The 25,933-nt window shown below is 40.1% G+C and overlaps 1 protein-coding gene, 1 long non-coding RNA gene and 3 other non-coding genes across 18 annotated transcripts in view; 4 read left to right on the top strand and 1 right to left on the bottom strand.

Annotated features, from left to right (window-relative positions):
• Positions 1–203: 203 nt before the first annotated feature.
• Positions 204–17,682, bottom strand: LOC104975246 (uncharacterized). Of its 6 annotated transcripts, none has more exons than XR_003031241.2 (6): positions 17,600–17,682; positions 11,429–11,532; positions 7,361–7,433; positions 3,115–3,227; positions 2,079–2,605; positions 204–1,550 (listed from the first exon to the last, which is right to left on the bottom strand). It is a non-coding gene; the product is annotated as an uncharacterized lncRNA (long non-coding RNA). The 6 variants fall into 6 exon arrangements; XR_009491936.1 differs by having other exon boundaries at positions 204–950; positions 7,361–7,535; XR_009491935.1 differs by having other exon boundaries at positions 7,361–7,535.
• Positions 17,683–17,738: 56 nt separating this feature from the next.
• CDC20B (cell division cycle 20B) overlaps positions 17,739–25,933 on the top strand; it is a 133,649-nt gene continuing 125,454 nt past the window's right edge. For 5 of the 9 annotated variants that reach the window (XR_009491870.1, XM_059878729.1, XM_059878733.1 and 2 more), the window contains exons 1-4: positions 17,846–17,933; positions 19,385–19,451; positions 19,758–21,518; positions 21,783–21,845. Coding sequence is in view for 8 of the 9 variants with exons in the window: in XM_059878729.1 (XP_059734712.1) it covers positions 21,456–21,518; positions 21,783–21,845 (126 nt within the window). In the remaining variant the exon portion in view is untranslated. Of the gene's footprint in view, positions 17,934–18,907; positions 19,119–19,384; positions 19,452–19,757; positions 21,519–21,782; positions 21,846–25,933 lie in introns of those variants that run through there. The other 4 variants (XM_059878730.1, XM_059878732.1, XM_059878731.1 and 1 more) reach the window with 4 other exon arrangements.
• On the top strand, positions 22,104–22,209 carry MIR449C (microRNA mir-449c). Its single transcript, NR_031057.1, has one exon. It is a non-coding gene; the product is annotated as a microRNA mir-449c (primary transcript).
• Positions 23,597–23,694, top strand: MIR449B (microRNA mir-449b). The gene has a single exon (NR_031056.1). It is a non-coding gene; the product is annotated as a microRNA mir-449b (primary transcript).
• MIR449A (microRNA mir-449a) lies at positions 23,721–23,808 on the top strand. The gene has a single exon (NR_031060.1). It is a non-coding gene; the product is annotated as a microRNA mir-449a (primary transcript).

The following is a 25,933-nucleotide window of genomic DNA, read 5'->3' on the forward strand; positions in this document are numbered from 1 at the left end:
TCTCTCTCAAAGACATGTAGTTAAGACCCTGTTTGTTGAGGACTGACTGTATAATGGAGATTTTTCCCAACTATCAGTGTTTCTAAGAGAATAAGAAATAAAAGTGTGTTGATTTGAAGCTTCCATCTGTAGTATTAAAAGTCAACAATGATCATAGATTATAGAACTTAGACCAACCAACAAAAGCTTTTTTCAGAAAGGAATATTTTATCCCATTTATTTAGAATTACTCATCTGACATAACAGACAATTTACATAATAGACTTGTAATTGGTTTTATTTTGTTAAAGTGTCCAGACAATGTATCTTCTTAGTCCTGGCACTTCCAGTAGACAGACTACTCCCATGGCCTTTAGTTTGCTACAGGAATAAAATGGCATTCCATTTTATCAGTTATTCATGAAAAAATTTATTTGAATCAAAATATAAGTAGAATCATTGGCTGGATGATTCTGTAGGTCACATGACTGAATTTAAATGTCAATCTTACTGTCTCCTCCTTAAAATAGATGCTGTGGGCTGTAATCTGTGTCATAAGTGATAAGCATGATGTCTCGGTTTCAGCATAGGATTTTATGGGACAGGACAAAATTAGGGACATGAAGCAATCTATATGTGGAAAACACAAACGGATTTTCTCCAATTACTTCTTTCTCTTCCCCTCTCCCAGTTCTCTCTCTCATTTCTGCATCTAACAGAAAAGAGCACCAGTACTCTAATGTCTGTAGCAGGCAGTTGAGATAAGAATGGAGGTAATCACATTTGGGTTTTAAGATAAGGGTTTGTTTTTTCACACATAATCGGGTGAGACAGGAGTTGCTAACATCTGCTAATGATGCTATCAACAAACCAGACTTTATGGTTTATGCTCCACTAATTTATTAGACATTTGTCTTCATGTTTGATGTTTCATGATCACAAGATTGTTGCTGTAGCTTCAGGCATCTTGTCTGCATTAAAGATAAAAAGAAAGGAGGGGTAGAAAGCTTCACAGATTGCTTCTGTCTCTTTATTTAAGGAAGCAAAAAAGCATTTCCCAGGAAACTCCCGGGTGGGTTTTCACTCTAGTCTCAAAATCAGACCTGAGGCACACAGTTACCCTTACTTGCAAGGGAGGCTGGGGAATCTAGTTTCTCATTCTCCTAGCCACTATAGTGACAGGTAGGCAAGAGGGAAAGGAGTTGGGGAAAGCTCTTAGACTGTCTAACAGGATCTATCACAGAGGTTTGATTGGTGTCACTAATGTAGAGAAACCTGAAGAGAAAAGACAGGAGAAATGTGTCCCTTAGACTCTGACACCAGAGCTCGGGCCCCCTATCAGGGAGTGAGATGGGCTTCCATCCTCAGAGAGGACCCACGATAGTTCTTGGCCTTCCTTTGCGGACCTGGGAGCCTGAAAGGGACGGAAGCACTTGGAGGGCTGCAGCTAGAGCCCGAGACCTGGGTATGTGATGAGTCTTTAAGTGTGGGAGTCTCTGGGAATAAGATGAAAGAAATGATTGGTACTCAGGTCGGATTCTCCTTAATAAATTTTCACCTTCATCTTTTAACTAAAAAAAAAGGAAATAAAAATGTTATGCAAGTAGAATATGCTCATTGTAAAGTAATTCAGATAAACAGGAAACCATAATGAAGTAAGAAGTGATAATCCTACTATCTAAAGATACAATTCTGAATATTTTGGTATATTTTCTTTCAGAAATTTTTAATATATATACATATGTGAATGTATAAGTATGTTTGTGTGTATTTAAAACTTGGATCCTCTATACACATGATTATTGAATAGCAGCAGTGGGCCATTGTATAGAAATGGTCAAAGGTTCTGCAGTCACATAGAGAGGGTTGATTCCTATCATGGTCCTGAGGGGACTGGCCAGCTCGGTGACTTGGGTCTTATTGCTCAATTTTGAAACCAGGACAATAGACATTGTGAGACTGATCCAGGTGATGCATCTCAAATGCTTGACACAGTGCCTGTTACCTGACAAACACTATAGTTATCTGTTTGTATTAGTTATCTATGGCTGCGGTAACAAATTGCCATAAAGTTAGTGCTTAAAACAACACAAACTTACTATCTCATAGTTCTGTAGATCAGAGATGGCTAAGCTGGGTTCTCTGCTCTGGATTTCTTGGAAATCAAGGTGTTGGCTGGATTCTTATTTAGAGACTCTGGGAGGATTCCATTTCCAAACTCAGTCTGATTGTTGGCAGAATCCAGTTCCTTATGATGGCAGGGCCAGTGTCTGTATTGCCTGGCTTGCTGCAAACTGGGGACTTGTCTTTACTCCTAGAGCTGTCATTCTGGCTCTTGCATGTGGGCCCCTAAATCTCAAAGCCAGCAAGGTGTATAAAATCCTTCTCACTGGAATCTAACTCCTTCTTCTCTCTTCTTCCAACTGGAGAAAACTGCCCATGAAGTAAAAATATAGGTATGCGTTAATGTCAAAAGTGTGGGCATAGATTGCATTTGGAGAGCAAATGTGGTGTCCTTGCTCACGGCTGAATTCTGGAGCCTACTTGTCAAATGTAGGGATCTAGAGAGCAATTTTATTGAGTGCTGGAGACATTCACAACAGTTTCTTAACTCTTCTAGGCAATCCTGGGGAAGAAATCCAGAAACAGTAAATTGAATCCAATTCTTCCTTCCCAGTGGAATTCCCTGCCTCAAGGTATCTCAGATTGAGTTATAGAAGGAAATTTGCCCAGGTCCTGGAGGCATCTTAGTCCCCTGGGAAAAGATGCATTGATTTAAAAAGAGAGAACATTTTATGCATATCTCAATGTCCCACAATTCTGAAAAGCTTAAAAATGTATTATCATGTGACCATAAGCCCTATTAAAATGTTATTTAAAAGTTCTACATTTTTATTCTAACTCACTGGGTTAACTGAGTTTTTCTTGCCATCCCAAGTACCTAACAGATCTTTCTTTGAAAAAAATATATTCTCGTATTAACGAATCCATCTTCATCTAGTACCTCTTTCTTCCTGGAGTGAACTTTGATTCACTCATTTATGAGGTCCTGTGTATTATTTTCATCTAGTTGTTCATATTGTATTGCCACTTACATCTAGAATTAATCTAAGACCATTTGTAATGAAAACTTACATGAAATAGGATGGTTAAAACTGAGTACCATTGGGAATTCCTTGGTGGTCCATTGGTTAAGACTTTCACTGTGCGGAACCAGGGTTTAGTCCCTGGTCAGTGATCCCCAGGAGCTGCAAGGTGTGGCAACAAAACAAACAAACAAAGAAAATTGAGTATCATTCAATGTAAGGAAATCTGCATACTTAGGATAGTAATTTGCTTTGATTCAGTTAGCCCTGCACTTTAAGATCTATAGCCTTCCTTTAGGCAAACAGCTGTTCAAACTTGCATGGTGGTGGTGGTGGTTTAGTCGCTAAGTCGTGTCCGACTCTTGTGACCCCATGGACTGTAGCCTGCCAGGCTCCTCTGTCCATGGGATTCTTCAGGCAAGAATACTAGAGTGGGTTGCCATTTCCTTCTATTTTCAATATTTACTTTTAGCTGCTTAACAAAACACAATGTAAATCAGACATAACAATTATTTACATTTATTCATATTGTACTGATGCAAGGGAAAAGAAACACCACAGATTTACTTAGGATTTATATGGATAGCCAAGTAATAATTAGAAATTGCATTTAGGTATAGGATGTGGAGAATTCAATTATTTTTAAGTCATGTCATGGTTTAAAGCAAATACAGATACACTGTTCTGTGAGGGATAATGATGGTTTTGAGCACTTTTATAAGATCATGCCTAACCCTCAAGGTTTCAGGATTTCTCTTTCATTTATTTCTTTATAATGGAAATTCCTAATGTAGAAGATACCTCTTAGGGTTGCTTCCAAGCACATCATGACTCCCCTTTTCTGGGAAGAGATCTAAGGACACAGGACTGGTTCTGTTTGGTTTAGGCTATCACCCAACTCTCGCCCTTATCATCCACATCACCAAAAATAGCTGATTGAACCAAGGGATTCTTTTTTTTTTTTCAACAGAATTATTGTAATACATTTTACATACTATGTAATTCACTGATTTGAAATGTGCAACTTAACATTTTTTAGTGTATTCAAGGGTTTTGCCACCATCTCCACAGTTCAATTCAGCTCAGTCACTCAATCGTGTCCGATTCTTTGCATCCCCATGGTCTGAAGCACGCCAGCTTCCCTGTCTACCACCAACTCCTGGAGCTTGCTCAAACTCATGTCCATCAAGTTGGTGATGTCATCCAACCATCCCATCCTCTGTCGTCCCCTTCTCCTCCTGCTCTCAATCTTTCCCAGCATCAGGGTCTTTTCAAATGAGTCAGTTCTTCACATCAGGTGGACAAAGTATTGGAGTTTCAGCTTCAACATCAGTCCTTCCAATGAATATTCAGGACTGATTTCCTTTAGGATGGACTGGTTGGATCTCCTTGCAGTCCAAGGGACTCTCAAGAGTCTTCTCCAACACCATAGTTCAAAAGCATCAATTTTTTGGCTCTCAGCTTTCCTTTTAGACCCAACTCTCACATCCATACACGACTATGGGAAAAACCATAGCTTTGACTAGACAGACTTTTGTTGGCAAAGTAATGTCTCTGCTTTTTAATATGCTGTCTAGGTTGGACATTGCTTTTCTTCCAAGGAGCAAGCATCTTTTTATTTCATGGCTGCAGTCACCATCTGCAGTGATTTTGGAACCCAGAAAAATAAAATCTCTCACTGTTTCCATTGTTTCCCCATCTATTTGCCATGAAGTGATGGGACCAGATGCCATGATCTTTGTTTTTTGAATGTTGAGTTTTAAGCCAGCTTTTTCACTCTCCTCTTTCACTTTCATCATGAGGCTCTTTAGTTCTTCTTCACTTTCTGCCATAAGGGTGGTGTCATCTGTGTATCTGAGGTTATTGATATTTCTCCTGGAAATCTTGATTCCAGCTTGTGCTTCATCCAGCCCAGCATTTCACATGATGTACTCTGCATAGAAGTTAAATAAGCAGGATGTCAATATACAGCCTTGACGTACTCCTTTCCTGATTTGGAACCAGTCTGTTGTTCCATGTCCCATTCTAACTGTTGCTTCATGACTTGCATACAGATTTCTCAGGAGGCAGGTAAGCTGGTCTGGTATTCTGATCTCTTGAAGAATTTTCCAGTTTGTTATGATCCACACAGTCAAAGACTTTGGCATAGTCAATAAAGCAGAAGTAGATGTTTTTCTGGAATTCTCTTGCTTTTTCTATGACCCAACAGATGTTGGCAATTTGATCTCTGGTTCTTCTGCCTTTTATAAACCCAGCTTGAACATCTGGTAGTTTATGGTTCACGTACTGTTGAAGCCTGACTTGGAGAATTTTGAGCATTACTTTACTAACATGTGAGATGAGTGCAATTGTGTGGTAGTTTGAACATTCTTTGGAATTGCCTTTCTTTGGAGTGAAAACTGACATTTTCCAGTCCTGTGGCCACTACTGACTTTTCCAAATTTGCTGACATATTGAGTGCAGCACTTTGACAGCATCATCTTTTAGGATTTGAAATAGCTCAACTGGAATTCCATCACCTCCACTAGCTTTGTTCAGAGTAATGCTTCCTAAGGCCCACTTGACTTCACATTCCAGGATGTCTGGCTCTAGGTGAGTGATCACACCACTGTGGTTATTTGGGTCATGAAGATCTTTTTTGTATAGTTCTGTGTATTCTTGCCACCGCCTCTTAATATCATCTGCTTCTGTTAGGTCCATACTTTGTCCACCTGATGTGAAGAACTGACTCATTGGAAAAGACCCTGATGCTGGTTAAGACTGAAGGCAGGAGGAGAAGGGGATGACAGAGGATGAGATAGTTGGATGGCATCACTGACTCAATGAACATGAGTTTGAACAAGCTCTGGGAGTTGCTGATGGACAGGGAAGCTTGGTGTGCTGCACACCATGGGGTTGCAAAGAATAGGACACGACTGAGCAACTGAACTGAATGGCAGTGATGATTCTTTCATGATTTTCATCTCTGAAACATTTTAATGACTTCACTTCATTATATATATGTGGAATAGCTTATTTAATCAACACCCTGTGGCTGGATATTTAAAAATATATATGGGATTACGCTCATTTCTATAATTCTCTCAAAAGTGAACAAAACGGTAGGAAATCAAGGGAAGTAAGGCATTTCTTCCAAAATTCAGATTTTCCAGGCTTTATAATGGTGGGACAGTTTTGAGTTCTATAATCTAAGATAAATATTGAAACCTGAGGCTTCAGAATAGCACAGTAAACAAAGCACTGAGAAATAGGAATTGAAATTATTTAATCTTAGGAAGCTTACAGACGACAATATATTTATATAAATGAATATCCCACAACACCTTGCATTTTCATGTGTCCCCTCTTGCAGACTGTCAGTATTAAAACTATTACTGTGCTTGTTTCCTCTTCACTTTTAGTCCAAGAGCTCTCCAAGGGCAGAAATGAACTCAGTTCTCTGTTTACCCTGTAGTGTGTGCTGTCTATTGAGCAGGAGTTGAACATAATCATGATCTCTCAGAGAACTAGAGAGCAGCCAGAGTTTAGTCCTGCCTACAGTAACTATGCTGATTTTCATCAGTGTTTAAAGGAATTGCCAGCCATGAGACTCTGTATGCTATTGTGTGTTTCCTAGTCCCGTGAAGAATTTAAGAAGCTTTTCCTCTGCCTTACTCTAGTAAATCAGGTCATTGTGTATAGTATTACTGAAATGTAAACATAATTGTGTTGAAATTATGACCAAGTTGCTAATTTGAACTGTTTGAAATGTTAACTAAATGCTTCTGTATTTACACAGGTATATTTACTCATTGGATAAGTATAGTTGGAAGTGTTTCATTTAAGTGTGATGGTCTAACAGTCTTGTGCTTCAGCTGAGGGGCAAGTTTTCCATAATAGTGAGACAATTCAAGTTTTCTGAGCAATTTGAAAAACTAATATCTAGGAGATAAAGCTATAAAACCTCAAGAAAAATTAAGAATGGTAGCCCCTGTGGCACACAGCCAATCCATGTACTCAAATTATGCTCTTAAACTTTGAAGGTTGTTCTAAAATTGTACTAGCTTCTTGGCAGTAAGGTAACAGTAAACTTTTAGGTTTTAGGACTCACACCTTCCTACACTGGATGACAAAATAATTTAGGTGGCTTATACCTTGCTATAAAGTAGGTCTGATTCTGGTGCATGTCAACTGGTGTTTAACAACAGGAAACAGAAAATGTCCTTGATGAGATCTTCACTTTTATTTGGCAGCAGGTAACAAAGTAAAGGCTCTTATTTAGTCAAATCTCCTGTTAATAAAGATAAACATCCTACCTCGTCTCCTTACGTGTTGTCCCGGGGCGGGAGGCGGTAAGCAGAGAAACAAGTTTATAAATGCTTCAATTCCCTGGCAAAATCAAGTAGGTTGGAGCTGTGTGAGTTAAATATTACTTTAGAAGAGCTCCTGGGACTTCCCTGGTGGTCCAGTGGTTAAGACTCTAGGCTCCCCCTGCAAGGAAGCACAGGTTCGATCCCTAGTGGGGGGACCAAGATCCCACATGCTGCGTGGTACAGACCAAACCAAACCAAAACCTCCTTCCTTTAATTCACTGCTGAAGTTTGTAGTACAGTGGCTGAATATAGTTAGCATTCAATAAATTTCAGCTATTAGTTGTTTTTTTATTAAGGAAATATCAATTTAAAAACTTACTCAAAAAGCTAATGGGTACACCTACAATTAACAATGAATTTAAAGAATCAAAGTGAAAAGAAAATGGCGAGTTAGAAGTCAAAGGTACCAGGATGCATATTATGTTGCTTTTTTTTTTTTTTAACCTAATAAGATAGTCCTGTAGTCCTGAAAAATTTAGTGGATTTATTACTTTTCCTTGTTCACAGTGCCACCTTCAGGAAGAAATTTCATTTTAATTTAGTGCAAATGCATTCTTATTGATTTGAGCTAGGTCAAATACCTGATGATTAGGCATAATAAAGACAATGTTAGTTTTAATTTAATCCATTATCATGAGAATGTCTGATTTTTTTCTGCCTGGCTGTGTTCAATGCAGAGTTTTAAAATTTTGATGTGGGGCACTTAAAAAAATTGATTAGAAAGGGAATGTGAATGTTTCTAACTTATTTTATTTCAGAACATCATACTTAGATCATAATATATAAATTATTAAAAAGAAGAGGGTGGTATTGGAATCAAGGTGACTCCAGAGTCCAGTTTCTTAATATCTATATTATACAACCTCCTGGAATAACCTTTACTTGGAATCATAGAAATCAGAGCTATGTACCTAAGGTAGAGGCTTTAATTTAAACTTTGCTTTGTATTTGGGAAAATTGAAGCCAAGATCTTGTCCAAAGTCTCCTGGACAGGAGAAATTAAATAAGAGGTCTTGTCCAAGATCTCCTGTAGCTGAATGTCATATATTTACCACTTCCTTCGAAGTGGGGTGAATTATGATAAATCCTAATCAGAAGAAGAAGAGGGTGCTCTGGCATCAAAAATTAGGGGCTGGGATATGATTTGAAAAGTTAAGAAAGGAAGTTATGTTTGAACTCTGGAATCAGGGAAGAAATTAACTAGGTTGAGGAGGAGGGGCATTCAGTTCAGTTCAGTTGCCCAGTCCTGTCCGACTCTTTGCGACCCCGTGAATCACAGCACGCCAGGCCTTCCTGTCCATCACCAACTCCCAGAGTTCACTCAGAGTCAGTGATGCCATCCAGCCATCTCATCCTCTGTCGTCCCCTTCTCCTCCTGCCCCCAATCCCTCCCAGCATCAGAGTCTTTTCCAATGAGTCAACTCTTCCCATGAGGTGGCCAAAGTACTGGAGTTTCAGCTTTAGCATCATTCCTTCCAAAGAAATCCCAGGGCTGATCTCCTTCAGAATGGACTGGTTGGATCTCCTTGCAGTCCAAGGGACTCTCAAGAGTCTTCTCCAACACCACAGTTCAAAAGCATCAATTCTTTAGTGCTCAGCCTTCTTCACAGTCCAACTCTCACATCCATACATGACCACAGGAAAAACCATAGCCTTGACTAGACGAACCTTTGTTGTCAAAGTAATGTCTCTGCTTTTCAATATGCTATCTAGGTTGGTCATAACTTTTCTTCCAAGGAGTAAGCATCTTTTAATTTCATGGCTGCAATTACCATCTGCAGTGATTTTGGAGCCCAGAAAAATAAAGTCTGACACTGTTTCCACTGTTTCCCCATCTATTTCCCATGAAGTGATGGGACCGGATGCCATGATCTTCATTTTCTGAATGTTGAGCTTTAAGCCAACTTTTTCACTCTCCACTTTCATTTTCATCAAGAGGCTTTTGAGTTCCTCTTCACTTTCTGCCATAAGGGTGGTGTCATCTGCATATCTGAGGTTATTGATATTTCTCCCGGCAATCTTGATTCCAGCTTGTGTTTCTTCCAGTCCAGCGTTTCTCATGATGTACTCTGCATATAAGTTATATAAGCAGGGTGACAATATACAGCCTTGACGAACTCCTTTTCCTATTTGGAACCAGTCTGTTGTTCCATGTCCAGTTCTAACTGTTGCTTCCTGACCTGCATACAGATTTCTCAAGAGGCAGGTCAGGTGGTCTGGTATTCCCATCTCTTTCAGAATTTTCCACAGTTTATTGTGATCCACACAGTCAAAGGCTTTGCATAGTCAATAAAGCAGAAATAGATGTTTTTCTGGAACTCTCTTGCTTTCCCATGATCCAGCGGATGTTGGCAATTTGATTTCTGATTCCTCTGCCTTTTCTAAAACCAGCTTGAACAACAGGAAGTTCACAGTTCACGTATTGCTGAAGCCTGGCTTGGAGAATTTTGAGCATTACTTTACTAGCGTGTAAGATGAGTGCAATTGTGTGGTAGTTTCAGCATTCTTTGGCATTGCCTTTCTTTGGGATTGGAATGAAAACTGACCTTTTCCAGTCCTGTGGCCACTGCTGAGTTTTCCAAATTTGCTGGCATATTGAGTGCAGCACTTTCACAGCATCATCTTTCAGGATTTGAAATAGCTCAACTGGAATACCATCACCTCCACTAGCTTTGTTCATAGTGATGCTTTCTAAGGCCCACTTGACTTCACATTCCAGGATGTCTGGCTCTAGGTGAGTGATCACACCATTGTGATTAACTATAGTTATTAAGAATTACATTTATGTACATATATACATATGTACATAATGCCTAGGGGCACTAGGAGGAATGAAATATATGAAAACCTCAAGATGAAAGGAATATGGTTTCTTTAAGAAAAGGAAAAGTTACTGCAAATACAATGCAAAGGGGTGTATGGTTCCAGGTGAGGCTGGAGAGAAAAGCAGAGGCCAGATCATAGAGGAACTGTTGGCCTTGTGAAGATTCTGGTCTTAGGAAGACTTAAGCAGAGGAGTGACATGATCTCTCCTTAAAAGGGATCACTCTGACTTTACTATAACAAAAAATGGGTTAGAGAAGAAGAAAGGATATGGGAGAATAGCCAGACAGTCATGGCTATTGTTAGGGCCAGAGGTATTATCACTTATGGCTGCATCTCTACAGATTTGTAGCAAGAGCTTGGTTAGAGGAAGATGCTCACACACTTTGCTGAAGACATCTCAGAATGGTGGGTTCTTGTCATAGTCTCATAATAGATTTGAACCACAGGACTTCAAATCCCAGACTTTCCATCATCTCTTCCTTTGGAAACCTTTAGCCTTTTTCTCTCATCTTCTATGTCCTGTATTCTGGCCTGGAGAATTCCATGGACCATACAGTACATGGGGGTCGTAAAGAGTTGGACACGACTGAGCAACATTCACTTCTATGTCCCAGGTTTCACTTTGTTAGGTTGCAGATGATCCATAAATTGCTTTATTCATTTCTTGATATTAGCAGAACAAGACCTCTTAAAACTTACATGTGCTTTTTCTAAGAGAATGAATGAAAAGGATCATTTAAAGATTAAAATTCCAAACTATCTGTATGTTTTCAATGCAAATACATCCAGTTAGGGAAAGAGCATCAAATTCATTGTAATTTTTAAGCCTTTTTTCACATTTAGTTTACTCTTGTGATTTTATCATCTTTTTTTTTTCAATTAAAAAAAGAATTTATGGTACCTCAGACTAAGAAGATGGTTGTGAAAAGTGAGTAAAATTTAGGAGGTAAAATTGACTGGATCTGGTAGTGGATAAAACAAAGAAAAGGAATGAGATATCAAGGATGCTGGCTTATATCACTGGATGGATTACAGCACATTCACTGAGTCAGTGAATATTGCAGGAGGCCAAGATTTTGGGGGAAGGTCTTTAGTCTGCTCTTAGTAAAAGTCTGAAGTGCTTGTGAAGCTTGTTTGTCTGGATTAGGTATAGGTAACTGACACCATGAACAAGGTTGAGATTACCTGTGGAGAGTAGGTATAGTGTTAAGAGGAAACCCCCGCAGTGGTGGGCTGGAGCTGATCTGCAGTGCTCTCCTCTTCCCATTGCTGTGTGTCATGTTGGTAACCTGAAAGAGGCAATGGTGGAAATATTTACAACACAGAAATTGGCAAAAACTTCAAATTTTAGGTCCTGCCCTGCCTCTCAACTGATTATCAGCATGCTATTTAAACATTTCAAAAGCTTACTAAGAATGAACTAATAGTAGCTACTAAGAAAAAGGAAAACCAAGAAGACAAAGGAAGACCAAGCTTTAGTCTCTGGAAATGCCTTAATTTGTTAAGTAGAACAATACAGAATTTTAAACAAAAATAAATCAAGTAGAATGTTTTTGTTGAGTGTAACGTACTTCATTCTTACTAAAATGTATGTAATAAATAAAATTAAAAACTTAAATCAGAAGATTTAGAGTATAATAGGCCAGGTTGGTCCTTTAAACACATTATTTTAATTAGGATTATAAGAGGATATAATGGCTTAGCTGGAATTACATTGAAAATTTTAACCATAGAACAAGTTTCATCTATTTAGAATGCAAATTTTTAATGCATTGTATTGTTGAGCCTTTAAAATTCTTATCTGTCACATTTGTGTTAACTGACTTCTAATGTAGGTATCCAAATACTTATAAAATTAAAAAATAATTAAAAAATAAATCTAGTAAACTAAATAAATTATGCAGAGATTGAAATAATAATTTTGATCTTGTTAGTACACCATGGGCTAACTAAATTTCTCTAACATCTAAGTTTCCAGCCATCTGCAGATGTCTTGAACTTGGACTATGAAAATGACACAGAAGAGCAAACATAAAAAATCTATGGTTATATGAAACTTGGTTTTCCGCTCTCATATTAACTTATCACTTAAGGGTAGAGGTCTTCAATTTTATTTTATCCTATTTAAATCTGATAAATTAGCCTATTACTGTTGCATGGGTGCTGGCAGAGACAAAAGATTTTGTTTTTAATTAAAAATTTTTTTGTTGAAGTATAACTGACATATAACATTATATTAGCTTCAGGTGTACAACATGATTTGGTATTTGTATATGTTGGGAGATGAACACCACAATAAATCTAGTTAACATCTGTCACCATGCTATGCTGTGTGTGCTTAGTCACTAAGTCGTATCTGACTCTTTGCAACCTCATGGACTGTATCCCACCAGGCTCCTCTGTGCATGGAGATTCTCCAGGCAAGAATACTGGAGTGGGTTGCCATGCCCTCCTCCAGGGGATCTTCCCAACCCAGGGATCAAATCCAGATCTCCAGCATTGCAGGCAGATTCTTTACCAGCTGAGCTACCAGGGAAGCCCCATCTATTGCCACACATAGCTATAATTTTTTCTTAAGAACAAAGGACTTTGTTATTCACAACACAGCAAGAGGCATGAACATCATATTTACATCAATTCACCTTGTCCCCAAATCCCACAGGGATGATGTGAAGGGTCCAAATAGATGCCTTTCCCCACAGTAGGTTGCATTAGAGAAGAGGGAAACTTAGTTGGGGAATCTGTTTCTTTTACAGTGAGCAGAAGAAAGCCTGTTCTTTGTTCCAGATGGAGAGGTTACCCCATACCTCAAGACTGCTTGTTGCAAATTCTGAGAAATGGTTTACCAGTCATTCATTCAGACTTTGCATCCCATCCTTAGCATATTCAACAAGACATGCAGGAATGCAGGAGACCCATGGGGGAATGTCTTCCAAGATAAATGTTAGGGTTTCTAGTCCTAATCAGTTTATTGGCATTCGAGTTGCATGGTCAGAGATGGCGAGATGATGACTCAGTTCAGTTCAGCTGCTCAGCCGTGTCAGACTCTTTTTGATCCCATGGACTGCAGCCGGCCAGGCTTCCCTGTCTATCACCAACTCCCAGAGCTTGCTCAAACTCATGTCCATTGAGTTGGTAATGCCATCCAACCATCTCATCTCATCTTCTGTCGTCCCCTTCGCCTCCTGCCTTTAGTCTTACCCAGCATCAGGGTCTTTTCCAATGAGTCAGTTCTTCACATCAGGTGGACAAAGTATTGAAATTTCAGCTTTAGCATCAGTCCCTCCAGTGAATATTCAGGACTGATTTCCTTTAGCATTGACTGGTTGGATCTCCTTGCAGTCCAAGGGACTCTCAAGAGTCTTCTTCAACACCACAGTTCAAAAGCATCAATTCTTCGGCGCTCAGCTTTCTTTATAGTCGAACTCTCACATCCGTACTTGACTATTGGAAAAACCATAGCTTTGACTAGATGGACCTTTGTTGGCAAAGTAATGTCTCTACTCTAGTTGTGACTTAAAGCAGAGTATTACCAAGTTGTTAGTGCCTACTTTAGTTGTTAATTGGTGAACAGTATGATACAGAGTACGTCAAGGCTGTATATTGTCACCCTGCTTATTTAACTTCTATGCAGAGTACATCATACGAATTGCTGGGCTGGATGAAGCACAAGCTGGAATCAAGATTGCCGGGAGAAATATCAATAACCTCAGATATGCAGATGACACCACCCTTATGGCAGAAAGTGAAGAGGAACTCAAAAGCCTCTTGATGAAAGTGAAAGTGGAGAGTGAAAAAGTTGGCTTAAAGTTCAACATTCAGAAAATGAAGATCATGGCATCTGGTCCCATCACTTCATGGGAAATAGATGGGGAAACAGTGGAAACAGTGTCAGACTTTATTTTTCTGGGCTCCAAAATCACTGCAGATGGTGACTGCAGCCATGAAATTAAAAGATGCTTACTCCTTAGAAGGAAAGTTATGACCAACCTAGATAGCATATTGAAAAGCAGAGACATTACTTTGCCAACAAAGGTCCGTCTAGTCAAGGCTATGGTTTTTCCTGTGGTCATGTATGGATGTGAGAGTTGGACTGTGAAGAAGGCTGAGCGCCGAAGAATTGATGCTTTTGCACTGTGGTGTTGGAGAAGACTCTTGAGAGTCCCTTGGACTGCAAGGAGATCCAACCAGTCCATTCTGAAGGAGATCAGCCCTGGGATTTCTTTGGAAGGAATGATGCTAAAGCTGAAACTCCAGTACTTTGGCCACCTCATGCAAAGAGTTGACTCATTGGAAAAGACTCTGATGCTGGGAGGGATTGGGGGCAGGAGGAGAAGGGGACGACAGAGGATGAGATGGCTGGATGGCATCACTGACTCGATGGACGTGAGTCTGAGTGAACTCTGGGAGTTGGTGATGGACAGGGAGGCCTGGCGTGCTGTGATTCATGGGGTCGCAAAGAGTCGGACAGGACTGAGCGACTGATCTGATCTGATGATACAGACGTGGAAAGAATATTAGAACTCCTAATTTTATAAGTAATCAGACTTTTGGGAGAGGAGTAACTTGGCTAAAATCACACTGCAAGTTAATGGCAGGACAAGAGTGTCTAGCTTGCACTAGAAGTCCACTGTCCTTTCACCCATCCAGTTTCTATTCTACTTCTCCGGAAATGTTCTCAACTCAGAACAATTATGAGGTACTAATTTACATTACCCCAGCTCAAATCAGAATTCAGTTCATTTCCAGTTGTAGATATGTAACTGTCTAGAGTAGGGCAGGTCCCTGTCGGGGGTAGTTTTTCTCAAACTTAAGCTTAAGTCTTAAATCAAAAGGTTGCATGGTGAGCACAGAATTGGAATATATGAGTATTCTAATGATATAATCATCAAACCAGAGAAGCCACATGGATTCCTTTTGATTTAGGATATTTCTATTTAGATAATGAGGTTGGAATTTTAGAATGTATTCACTCACATAATATTTATTGACCATCTGCTATGTGTCAGACATCTATTATGTGTAGGCTCTGGGCCCAAGGATAGTCTTCTCTTGACAAGTGCTTTATAGAGATGTATTATTCAAACACTCTTTTAAGTTAGACAGCTAAGTGCCATTACTTTATCTCAAAAGAAAAAAATTATTATCTTAGAGGCCTTATATGATTTCTCTTCATTCTCATCATAAATCAGTACAGTAGAAAATAATTATCACATTTTGCAGATGAGGAACTTGAGACTTACAGGGGCCAAATAACATTTTCAAGTCACACAATTAGCAAGTAGTAGGAAGGTCTTTAGGAGAAGGCAATGGCAACCCACTCCAGTACTCTTGCCTGGAAAATCCAATGGACAGAGGACCAGAGAAAATCCCATGGGGTCGCACAGAGTCGGACACGACTGAAGCGACTTAGCAGCAGCAGCAGCAGGAAGGTCTTTCTTTTGTGGCTCTATTGTCCTAGTTCCCAGGTGACTCAATGGTAAAGAATCTGCCTGCCAAGCAGGTAACTGGTGTTCAGTCCCTGGGTTGGGAAGATCCCCTGGAGAAGGAGATAGCAACACCCTCCAGTATTTTTGCCTGGGAAATCCCACGGGTGCAGAAGAGCCTGGGCTACAGTCCATGGGGCAACAAAGAGTCAGACATGACTTATGGACTAAACAACAACAACAAATCCTAGTTCCATGATTTGGGAAAGATCCTAATCTCAAATCTGCAAATCAATTCAGCAAACATTTACTGAATGACAACGATGTACAAAGTTTACTACGTGCAAGGCAGTGAGCTATTCTCTAAAGAGGACACAGAGATGAAAAAGCAAGATTCTTGAATACTTGAAGGTTACAATACAGTGGAGAACATACACACATACTTATATGTAAAAGCTGGAATTAAGTAGACAAGCAGTACAAAAGATATGCTATGGGAACATAAGGAGGAGAAAAAATTCCATCTAAGAAGATCTGAGAAGGCTTTTGGGAAATGGGAACTGAAATTTTATGATCAGATTGCCAGGAGAAGATAGGGGGAAAGAGCTCTAAGGTGAGGCTCCCTCAGCAAAGGCCTGGAGGCAGGACAGTGCTGGGCCTTACCCACAGCATGGAGGACTAGAGATATTTTGGTGGAATTGTGGGAGATGATGCAAGAAAGGTAAAGAGATGTTAGAATCACAGAGGACTTGTATTTGAGCTAGAAAATTTAGAGCTTAATTCTGTGTGTAAAGAAGATCCTTTCAGGGATTTGGGGCAAGGGAGAAATATGATTAGCTCAAGATGATGCTTACTGCCTTTAAAAGCTTTGTCTCTGGGTCTCCACTGCTTTGCCTAGTGCATGGTACTTGCTGGGTACAAATAAACATGTGACATGAAGGGAGGTGGAGTAGACTAGAGGTTGAATTATCAGTTAGGTTCTTGTAATCTTCAAAAGGAGGACAGATGGAATCAACACTACAGAGGAAAAAACCTGTCTTTGATAGCAGATTTCAGTACATGATAAAGGGAGAGTTAAGGGTGACTTTGACTTTGCTCCACAAGGAAGATAGCAATATTGGGAACAAGGTGCAAACAAAAAGAAGAGGTCATTTGGGGAGGATGGGAATAGGGAAAGATTCTCAATTCTGTTTTGGATTATGTTGTATTTGAAGTGCTGGTAGGATATCTAATAAAAGAATTTTCAGATCTAGAGCCTTTATGAGCCCTCTTTTCTTTGAGGGGGTATCATGTTCATATGCCTGACTTCATCTGTTGTGTTTTATACAGATTTGTTCTCATTTTGGTTTGATAGTTAACTTTACATCCCTTAAATTCGTGGGGAAATAACTTAATACCCTATGTAAGAGCTACCCTGCCGAGAAAGAGAAGGGGGAAATGAGTTAAGTGGTTGGAGGGGAAGGGATGTGATTTTTATGCTTTCAGCTACCGACTTTACTCTCCATCGTCATTAACTGGGGTATGGATGGCGAAAAACATTTTAAAGGGATAGACTCTTAAGAAATCATTCAGTAACGGGACAACATGCATGTACTTTTACTGCTAATTGAAAAATGTCGTGTAACTAGAGGTGACGGACTCTACTGGCTACTCTTCTGATTGACGCTTTTACAGAGCTAGAACCTTCACAGGTTACGTTTTTAGAGTCCTACTCATAGTCAGAATTATAAGGGGATACACTGATTTCTTCCCCCGCCCTATTTTAAGCTATGTATTTTGGGGAGAAAGCACTCTCGGAGAGTTTATTAGTTTCCTCCCTTTCCCCTCACTCCTCCATAATGGAGAGATCTGAAGTCCGTCTTCATCCAGTCTCGCACCCGCACACCCACCGTCCCCCTCCTCTCCGGCCCCACGCAGGCTTTCCCCTCACCCGGCGTGGCTTGTGTCCCCGGACCGTTGGCGCAAACACCAACCGTCCCTCCTGTCCCGTAAGGCGCGCGCGCGCAGGGCGGGTGGGGCGGGCGCGCGGGCGCTGGAGCGCGAGCTGGGTTGTGGACGCGTTACCAGCCTCCAGCCGCGCGGGAGGAGCCGCGGTCCGAGCGCCGCGCCAACAGACCGTTGGAAATGGGGCGGGGGAGCTCTCCGGTTTGCGTTTCTGGGAAAGCAGTTGAAATCAGTGAAGTAGAAAAAGCAAGTTGCGAAACAGATAAGCATAGTAAGATCCCATCTATGTAGAAAGCTTCACAGAGCCGGATTATTTATGTGTAAGTCTGTAAATACGTTGGAAAAGGTTTGACGATGCTTTGAGGAAAGGAATAGTAGCTTGGGAGAGCGGGTGAAGGGAGCTTACTTTGTATATTGTACATTTCTGAGATAGTGAACGTTGTTATTATTTAGAGTGAAAATGTGATCATGTAAGTAACAAAACCCGCTGCGTTTGGGAAGCTTGGATATCCTTTTCCTTCCCATCGGTAGAACCCTGCTCAGACTCAGAGCACCAGCAAGAGATGAGCCCGGAAAAGCTTCTTCCCTCTCGCCCTTCTCTGTGCCTCTCTAAACCACCTGTTTTCCCCGTCACCTTCTTATTCCACATCCTTGGAGGTGGACTCTGGCCTTTGCCAAGGGATCTTCCTCACAGCCTTTCTCATTATTACAAATCTATCTTCAAAATCCACTCCTAAAGATATTTTGAGGATAGTAAATTACACAGGCCCTGAACATTTGAATTAGCCCGTTATTCGTAAAACATATTTGACAAAAAGTTAAGATAAAATGCTTATAGAGTATGTATATATAGATATATATTTCCTAAACAGTTGTACCGTAGTTTTTTTCTATTTGTATAACCACATGATGTTTAATTAAAAAAATTTTTAAGGTTTCATTTTGAACTAATTTGGCTTAGAAAAAGTTACAAAAATGGTGGATAGAATCCCATTATGTCCTTCACTCAACTTCCCTAAATATTAACATTAAACATACCAATAATAAATGATTATAGCCAGATAATTAGCATTACTATTACTCTATTAACTAATCAACAAGATATTATTCACATTTCCACAAGTATCCAACAAATGTACTTTCGTCACCGGCGGCCCCCCCCCCGCCGCGCCCCCCCCCCCCCGCGCCCCTCCCCCCCCCGCGCCCCCCCCCCCGCCGCGCCCCCGCCCGTCTAGATTTCAATCCAGGATCTCATAATGCATTTAATTGTCATGTCTAATTAGTTTCTTCTGACCTGTGGCAGTTTCTCAGTCTTTCTACCTGTCTGACACTTTTGAAGAGTACTACTGGCCAATTATTTTGAAATGTCCTTCAATTTGGGTTTATTTAGTATTTTCTCATTATTGAAGTTACAATTTTGGGGGGCAAGAATATCACAGAAGTAATGTTGTCCCCTTCCAAGTACACAACATCAAGAGGCACATGAGGTTTATGTGTCATTAATGGTGAGATTACTTAGTGAAGGTAGTGTCTGCCAGGTTTGTCCAATGAAAAGTCATAATTTTTGTATTTAATCATAGGAAGAAAACATCCTCCTCATATTCACACCAATTTTAGCATTCATGGTTTCTGACTGGGATAGTGTGATATTTGCTAAATGGTGATTTTTCTGTTTCCATTATCCTGAAGTTAAATTTCAATCTGAATATTTAAAATGCACAATAGCTTTTAAAAGGAAAATTTTGACTAATATTTTTCTACTTTACATTAGGGGGAAAAGGTATTTGGAGGCTGTGAGATATACCATGGAATTAGTGGCTACAATGGAATTTATGAAGGTATTACTCATAGAAACCTGAATTCTAAATGAATAATTTGCTATCCTTAGTACTTGTAAAAAACATGGGGTCTAAAATCACAATTTATATGTATTTATAAGCTCATTAACTGAATTGGTTGTTACTCCCAAGTTTGTACCCATTCTTATAAATGGGTAAATGTAAAATGGTATTTAAAATAGACCAAAGATAAAAAGCCTTTAATACTATTTCCAATGTATTGCTATTTTTAGTTGGTATTGAAAACTAATCTTTTAAATCCACAGTACATCTGACTCTTATCCAATGATATTTCACTTTATTTAGCCTCCTTGTTTGCTGAAAGGATTTACTGGAAGTTGGAATGAGTATCCTTTGAATGCACTGAAAGGAAAGTAGAATTCTTGTGGGTGAAGTTTAGAGATCTTTTAATCCAAGGGTTATTTGACTAGCAAGAATTTTGATGAATCTCATTTGAAGATTGTTACCCTGTGCAGCATTTCCCCTAACCTTTATCATTGTGGATAGAAAATTGTCTTAAGATTGGGTCTTAGCCTTGGTGCTGTTTCTCTTGCTTTCAGTGTGGAGGAAAGCAGGAGACTGAGTTTAGATTTTTTTTAAAAATCACTGACCTTTTTGACTATCATCATATCTGTTAACTCTCCCCACCCCCTCAAATGGATAAACTCATATGTTGTATTAGAGGGAAAAGATCCCCTGGAGAAGGGAATGGCAACCCACTCCAGTATGCTTGCCTGGAGAATTCCATGGACAGAGGAGCTTGGTGGACTACAGTCCATGGGGTCACAAAGAGTCTGACACAACTGAGTGACTAACACTTTCAGTCCATTGTCAGTTGGGGGGGGGGGCAGGGAGGAGGTAGGTGATAAGGGGAGTGGGGAGCAGGCTTTCAGACTGTCAGAGGTTTCCCAGACGGTTTCCCCTCCTGCCATATGGACAGCTCTCCTCTCCTGGCAGCCTGGCAGCTCAGGTGTGGCAGCTGAGGCTGCACAGCCCATCTGGCTCCTTTTCGTTTTTCCCCAAGCCCCTCCTTCAACCCCCAATATCATCCTCTTCTTTATCACATATTCCCTAGTCTCCTCAGCTCTCTTGCTGGGTCTTCACTCCTTATCAGGTCACAGGCTCTTTCACCAACTCAATAACCGTTGTTTGGGAAGAAAGATCATAAGATCAAGTGAGAGAAGCTGACCACTTAGAGCAAAGGAGAATTTCTTGAATAAATACGTCAGTGCTCCCCCCTTTCTTATCAGCATAGAAATCTTGCCACATTTTCCAGTCAGTTTGAATAAGGAGGGAGAGCTGATGAACACGTTGGGGGAACACGCCTAAACTCAGTTGCTTACACAACGGTGATTATCGCCCAAACAGAGGCGGCCAGAGTTACTGTACCCCTCCGATGCCTCAAAGGCAGCATGATGGGGCTGGAGAATAAGTGGGGGCCGAGGAAAAGAGTGCAGGGCCCGTTATTACGAAACATTTTTGTTTCTAGTATGGAAAGAACGTTAATTCACAGAACCCGCTTCTTTGCCCGCCAACCCCTTCGCCTCCTGCGGCTCTCCAGCCCTCCGCGCCCGCCGCAGCTCAGACCCGCCACGGCTCGCGGCAAAGCTTGGCGCTTCGGAGCGCGCCTCCGCGGACAAAGAGCTGGAGGCTGCGGGGCGGGGCCGCGGCCGGGAGGGAGGGAGGACCCAGGCGCGGGCAGGGGGAATCCCTCCCGGAGTCTGACGTCACCGCAGTTCTGGCCAATGAGAAGTCGGGTAGGGGAATTCCCGCTCCGGCGGCCGCCCAGCAGGCTTTTTAAACGGTACTCTGGGGACCAAGCTCTAAGAGAGGTGGGAGGAGTGGGAGGAAAATGGAGGTTAGGAGTGAAATATGATCGTCCTAGGGGACAAGACTCCAGAGGTTTGACGATTAAGGGTCAAGACTGGCTTATTCTTGGGGGACAAAACCAAAAGCGGTCGAGGAGAGGCTACACTCGAGCCAGCAGGACAAACGCCTCCAGAGATGGAGTGGAAACTGGAGCGCGCCGCCCGGAGGAGGGTCCGCACTGAAGAAGAGATTCTGTGGGTGAGTAACGCCCCTCTGTTTCTTCGCCCCAGCTTCCTAAAGGGGTTTCTTGTCGAAGTCACTGTTTGTAATACCTGTCTAGGACCAAGAGGTGGTTCAGAACTCTAAATCTAATATTGAATTGTGTAATTTATATTCTGGAGATGGTTGTTTGCTTTAAAAGTGAATGTAATTTGACAAGCGGAGGCTCTAGAAACATTCACACCTCATATTATGATTTTTCTAAATAGTTTGTATTCCAATATGTTGCCTATATTTTCAAAGGAGGATGTCATGCGGGTGCTCGACAAAGACATGAAGCAGAGGAGAGGTCAAGTTTCTCCCAAGGTGAGTGTCCAGTGCTTAATCGAGCTCTCTGTCTTAAATATGACTTTGAACAAACTAATTCTTGCTAAAAAGATATTTGTTGGACGTATGAAATGATCTGAAAATGTAGAAAATTTGTACGTCTCATATCATCACTAACCTCAGAGTCTATATCTAAAACATTTTTGTAAGAAATTGAAGATATCTGCCAAATAACGGTAATCATTTGTATCTGAATGGTACTTTTCAGTTTTTGCCTCTACAGAAAAAAAAAAAAAAATGAAGCTTGAATGTGTCAGGTAGGCAGTGCATCTCTAGCTGGCTGTTAAAATTTCTTTTTAACAGTTGCTAGTTGCACTCCCCTCTGTTGCATTCATAATCTTGCCTTCCAAAGAACCGGAAATGGTGCCATCTTGTGGTCAAGAGGAGAAGTGCATAAATTCACCGTCCTACTACTGCTTCTGCCAAGTCGCTTCAGTCGTGTCCTACTCTGTGCGACCCCATAGACGGCAGCCCACCAGGCTCCCCCTTCCCTGGGATTCTCCAGGCAAGAACACTGGAGTGGGTTGCCATTTCCTTCTCCAATGCATGAAAGTGAAAAGTGAAAGTGAAGTTGCTCAGTCGTGTCCGACCCTCAGCGACCCCATGGACTGCAGCCTTCCAGGCTCCTCCATCCATGGGATTTTCCAGGCAAGAGTACTGGAGTGGGGTGCCATTGTATTCACCGTCCTAGCTTAGTAATTTAACTGTTGATCCAGTTAAATTTCACCTTGAAAGTCTGAACGCAAAGGTTTTCAGCTTCTCTTGTAATCAGTGTGAAAATAAAACAAATCCAAAGATTTTCATCTTAACTTTTACACATAAATAGCTCTTTTACTTTATGGATCCCAGGTGGCACTAGAGATAAAGAATGCAGGAGACGAAAGAGACGCGGATTCGATCCCTAGGTTGGGAAGATCCGGTGGAGAAGGAAATGGCAACCCACTCCAGTGTTTTTGCCTGGAGAATTCCATGGTCAGAGGCGCCTGGTGGGCTGCAGTCCATAGGGTCGCACAGAGTCAGACACGGCTGAAACAACTTAGCACGCATGCATATGATTTAGATTTTAGATTCCTCCTTATCAGGATTCACTTTTTTTCTCTCTAAATAGTTCACATTCCTTTAGTCTTTACGCATCGATTATAGTTTCAAATCCACCAGTTTTAGGGTTTTCTAGACCTTAACATTTTTCTGTATTTCATTGGTGACACAATAAATTCAAAACATAACTTTCAGAATGCACTTTCAGAATGTAATAACTAATATCCTTTGTATCAGAAAACAAATGGCATTTAATTCCTTAAATTCCCTGAATACTCATATGTTTATTTTTCCTGAACGTAGCTGAAGATTTGTCTTATGCCCAGATTTTGGATAACCATGACTCCTAGGTATTTTACTATTTAATACAAACGACTGGCCTTTTGGTCTGTGAATAAAAGTCATTGGAAAAACTGTAGTTAATTATAACTTTCTTAATTCACTTGTAAGCCATAACATATTTTCATATCTGAGCCTTAGTTTATAAACCTAAGTGGAAGTATTTTGAAAGTTTTCTTTTTTTAAGTTTTTGAATAGATGAAAAAATATTGATTTTATTTCTTATAATATTTTTGGAGAAACAGGTTTTGTCTATAAGTTTTTTAAAATGTGACTATTAAGATGAAAGTTCTGCCACTGTTTCATGTTACAAATTTAGCCTCAGTGACTTCATGGGCCATGATGAGCAGCAGTGACCTGAATCAGGTAGGCAGTGTATTGTTAGCTGGCTGCTTTGGGTCAATTCAGCAGCCACAACTGCCCTGCCACTTGCTTCTGGATAAATTCTTCTTGTTAACGAAGTACACCGGTGACCTATGTGTGATGGGTTGGCAGTGTATTGTTAGCTGGTTGAATATGTGAGTGCCATCAGCTAACATGCAACTGCTATCTTATTGCATGTATAATGAGCATCAGTAATGGGTATAATTAAATCTAAGTAATATGTGTGTGTGTATGTGTACTTTTTGCCATGAGCCAGGGCCTTCTTTACATAATGCTTATTACGACTTTTAGTTATAATACAATGAACAGTTTATAATGATGAAGGAACTACTCAATAATAGTCAACTATTACTTAATTATGTTAAAAATTTCAGATAATATTCTGGAGTCTGCATACTTGTAGACAGTATTAAAGTATTTGAGAAATTATATATTTTAAGTATAAAATTTAGAATATAATGACAATTTGGAATGGAAAAACTAAAATGTTTCCTCCAATTTTCAACTAAGTCTTCAATATTCCTTTTGAATGATTAGTTTCTTAATTTGACATTAGAGTAGGTCTCAGTTACCATGTGTGTATACAGCTAAAGGAAGAATTTAGGTAACTTGCCAAATGAGTCAGTCAACTAAAACATTTTCACTTGAATATGAAGAAAATTGGGGATTTAGGGGGGCTGGGGCTGGGGTGAATTGTTTAGAAGACTTGTCTCCAGTCGTCATTTTCTGTAAAATCACAGACTCATACAGTGTTTAGAAAAGAGCATGAGATTTAGTTTGTGAAGGGGGAGAACTGACCATTAAATATAACTTTAAATATTTTCTCATTCCCTTGGAGCACATTTTGACCCATGGAGCAGTTTCAGGTTTGTGCTGGGTCCCAGACACACTGTGGTCGTGTGGACATTTGCAGCAAGTTCATGGAACTGACTTTGCTGGTTTGGTCAATTATTTTCACCCTAAATGAGATGTGAGAAATACATCACATTCTTTATTGCATTGGATTATAAGTTATTGGTAAAATAATCTAAATTCTTATTTAAATGTAAATGTTTTTAGAACCATGGGTTAAATAGATACCTATGATTTGACTCTTAAGTGTTTTGCTACGTTTAAATCTTATCTCTTTGTTGTTGCCTAGTATCATTCCATTTTCAGCATCTTTGTATTTAAGTATCCTTTACATGTAAATATTGTTTTCATCTTGTTTTTCTAAGGTTAAATTTCAATATGTTATTTTCTATAGACAATCACTGATCTGTTGATAAAAAATAAAACCTACTAAATTTAGGAGGCTGGTCCTTTGTGTTTCACTTTTTAAAAATTTTTGTAAAGAGCAAGACATAAAATGCCAACATTGATACTGAATAAACAGAAGACATAGTTGTTCTTATTACTGAGACCATGAGAAAGAAGAATGGAGTGCAGTAAAAATAAATGAGATCAGTGGGTAAGGAGTTGATTGTATGTATAAATTCAAAAAGAAAACTTTGCCATAGAAATGAGAAGGAAAGAGAGGGGTCACACTTGGGATGTCAAAGGAAGAGAATGGAAAGAGGGTTGAAAAAGAAGAGGGAGGCAGGCAACACTGGTTCAAAGTATTTTTTCTTGGGTGTTTTCTCTTGCGGCAGCCCCATTGGTGCTGGGGATGTAATTGCTTCCCATCACTCCCTCTGGAAAATGCCCTAGCTCCTCACTACTCTTTACTTGCCCTCCCCCAGCAGCCCCTGCCCCCAAAAGAGAAGGCTTCCCTCAGCAAAGTGTGGCCTTAACTATTCAGAGGGAAGAGGGTATGTGGAGAATGGAAAGAAGTGTGATGTATTAGTTTCTTGGTGTAACAGTTAGGATTTTATTGTTCCCTGGGGAAGATGAAGTCAAGCTGAGGGATAAATATAGAGTGTCACCATATTAGCTTCACCCAAACCTGACATTTTTCTTTCAAAGGGAAATGTTGTCAGGACTACACGTGATTTTGTACAGGGATCACTCAGGATTTTCCAGCTCATGATGGGCAGTCTTGAAACAGCCATTATGTTTAAAGAAAATAGACAAGTAGTTTTTGTTTTCCTTCTTAGATTTTGTATATATATATTTTTCTTATTTTTTACTGGAGTGTTTTCCTACTTGAAATTACCTGCAGTCCAGTTAGGTCATTATAGTGTGAGTATACAGTTAAAATGTTAGCAGCTTTTCATAGTTCAGTAACTGCATATACATCCACATTTATATATAACCTGTCAAAATAGTATATATGTGATAACAAGAAGGAGTATATATGTTATGTTTTTGCTTCAGATTTTTCTCTT

The sequence above is a fragment of the Bos taurus genome, chromosome 20, assembly GCF_002263795.3.
Source record: "Bos taurus isolate L1 Dominette 01449 registration number 42190680 breed Hereford chromosome 20, ARS-UCD2.0, whole genome shotgun sequence".
Taxonomy (NCBI): Eukaryota; Metazoa; Chordata; class Mammalia; order Artiodactyla; family Bovidae; genus Bos; species Bos taurus.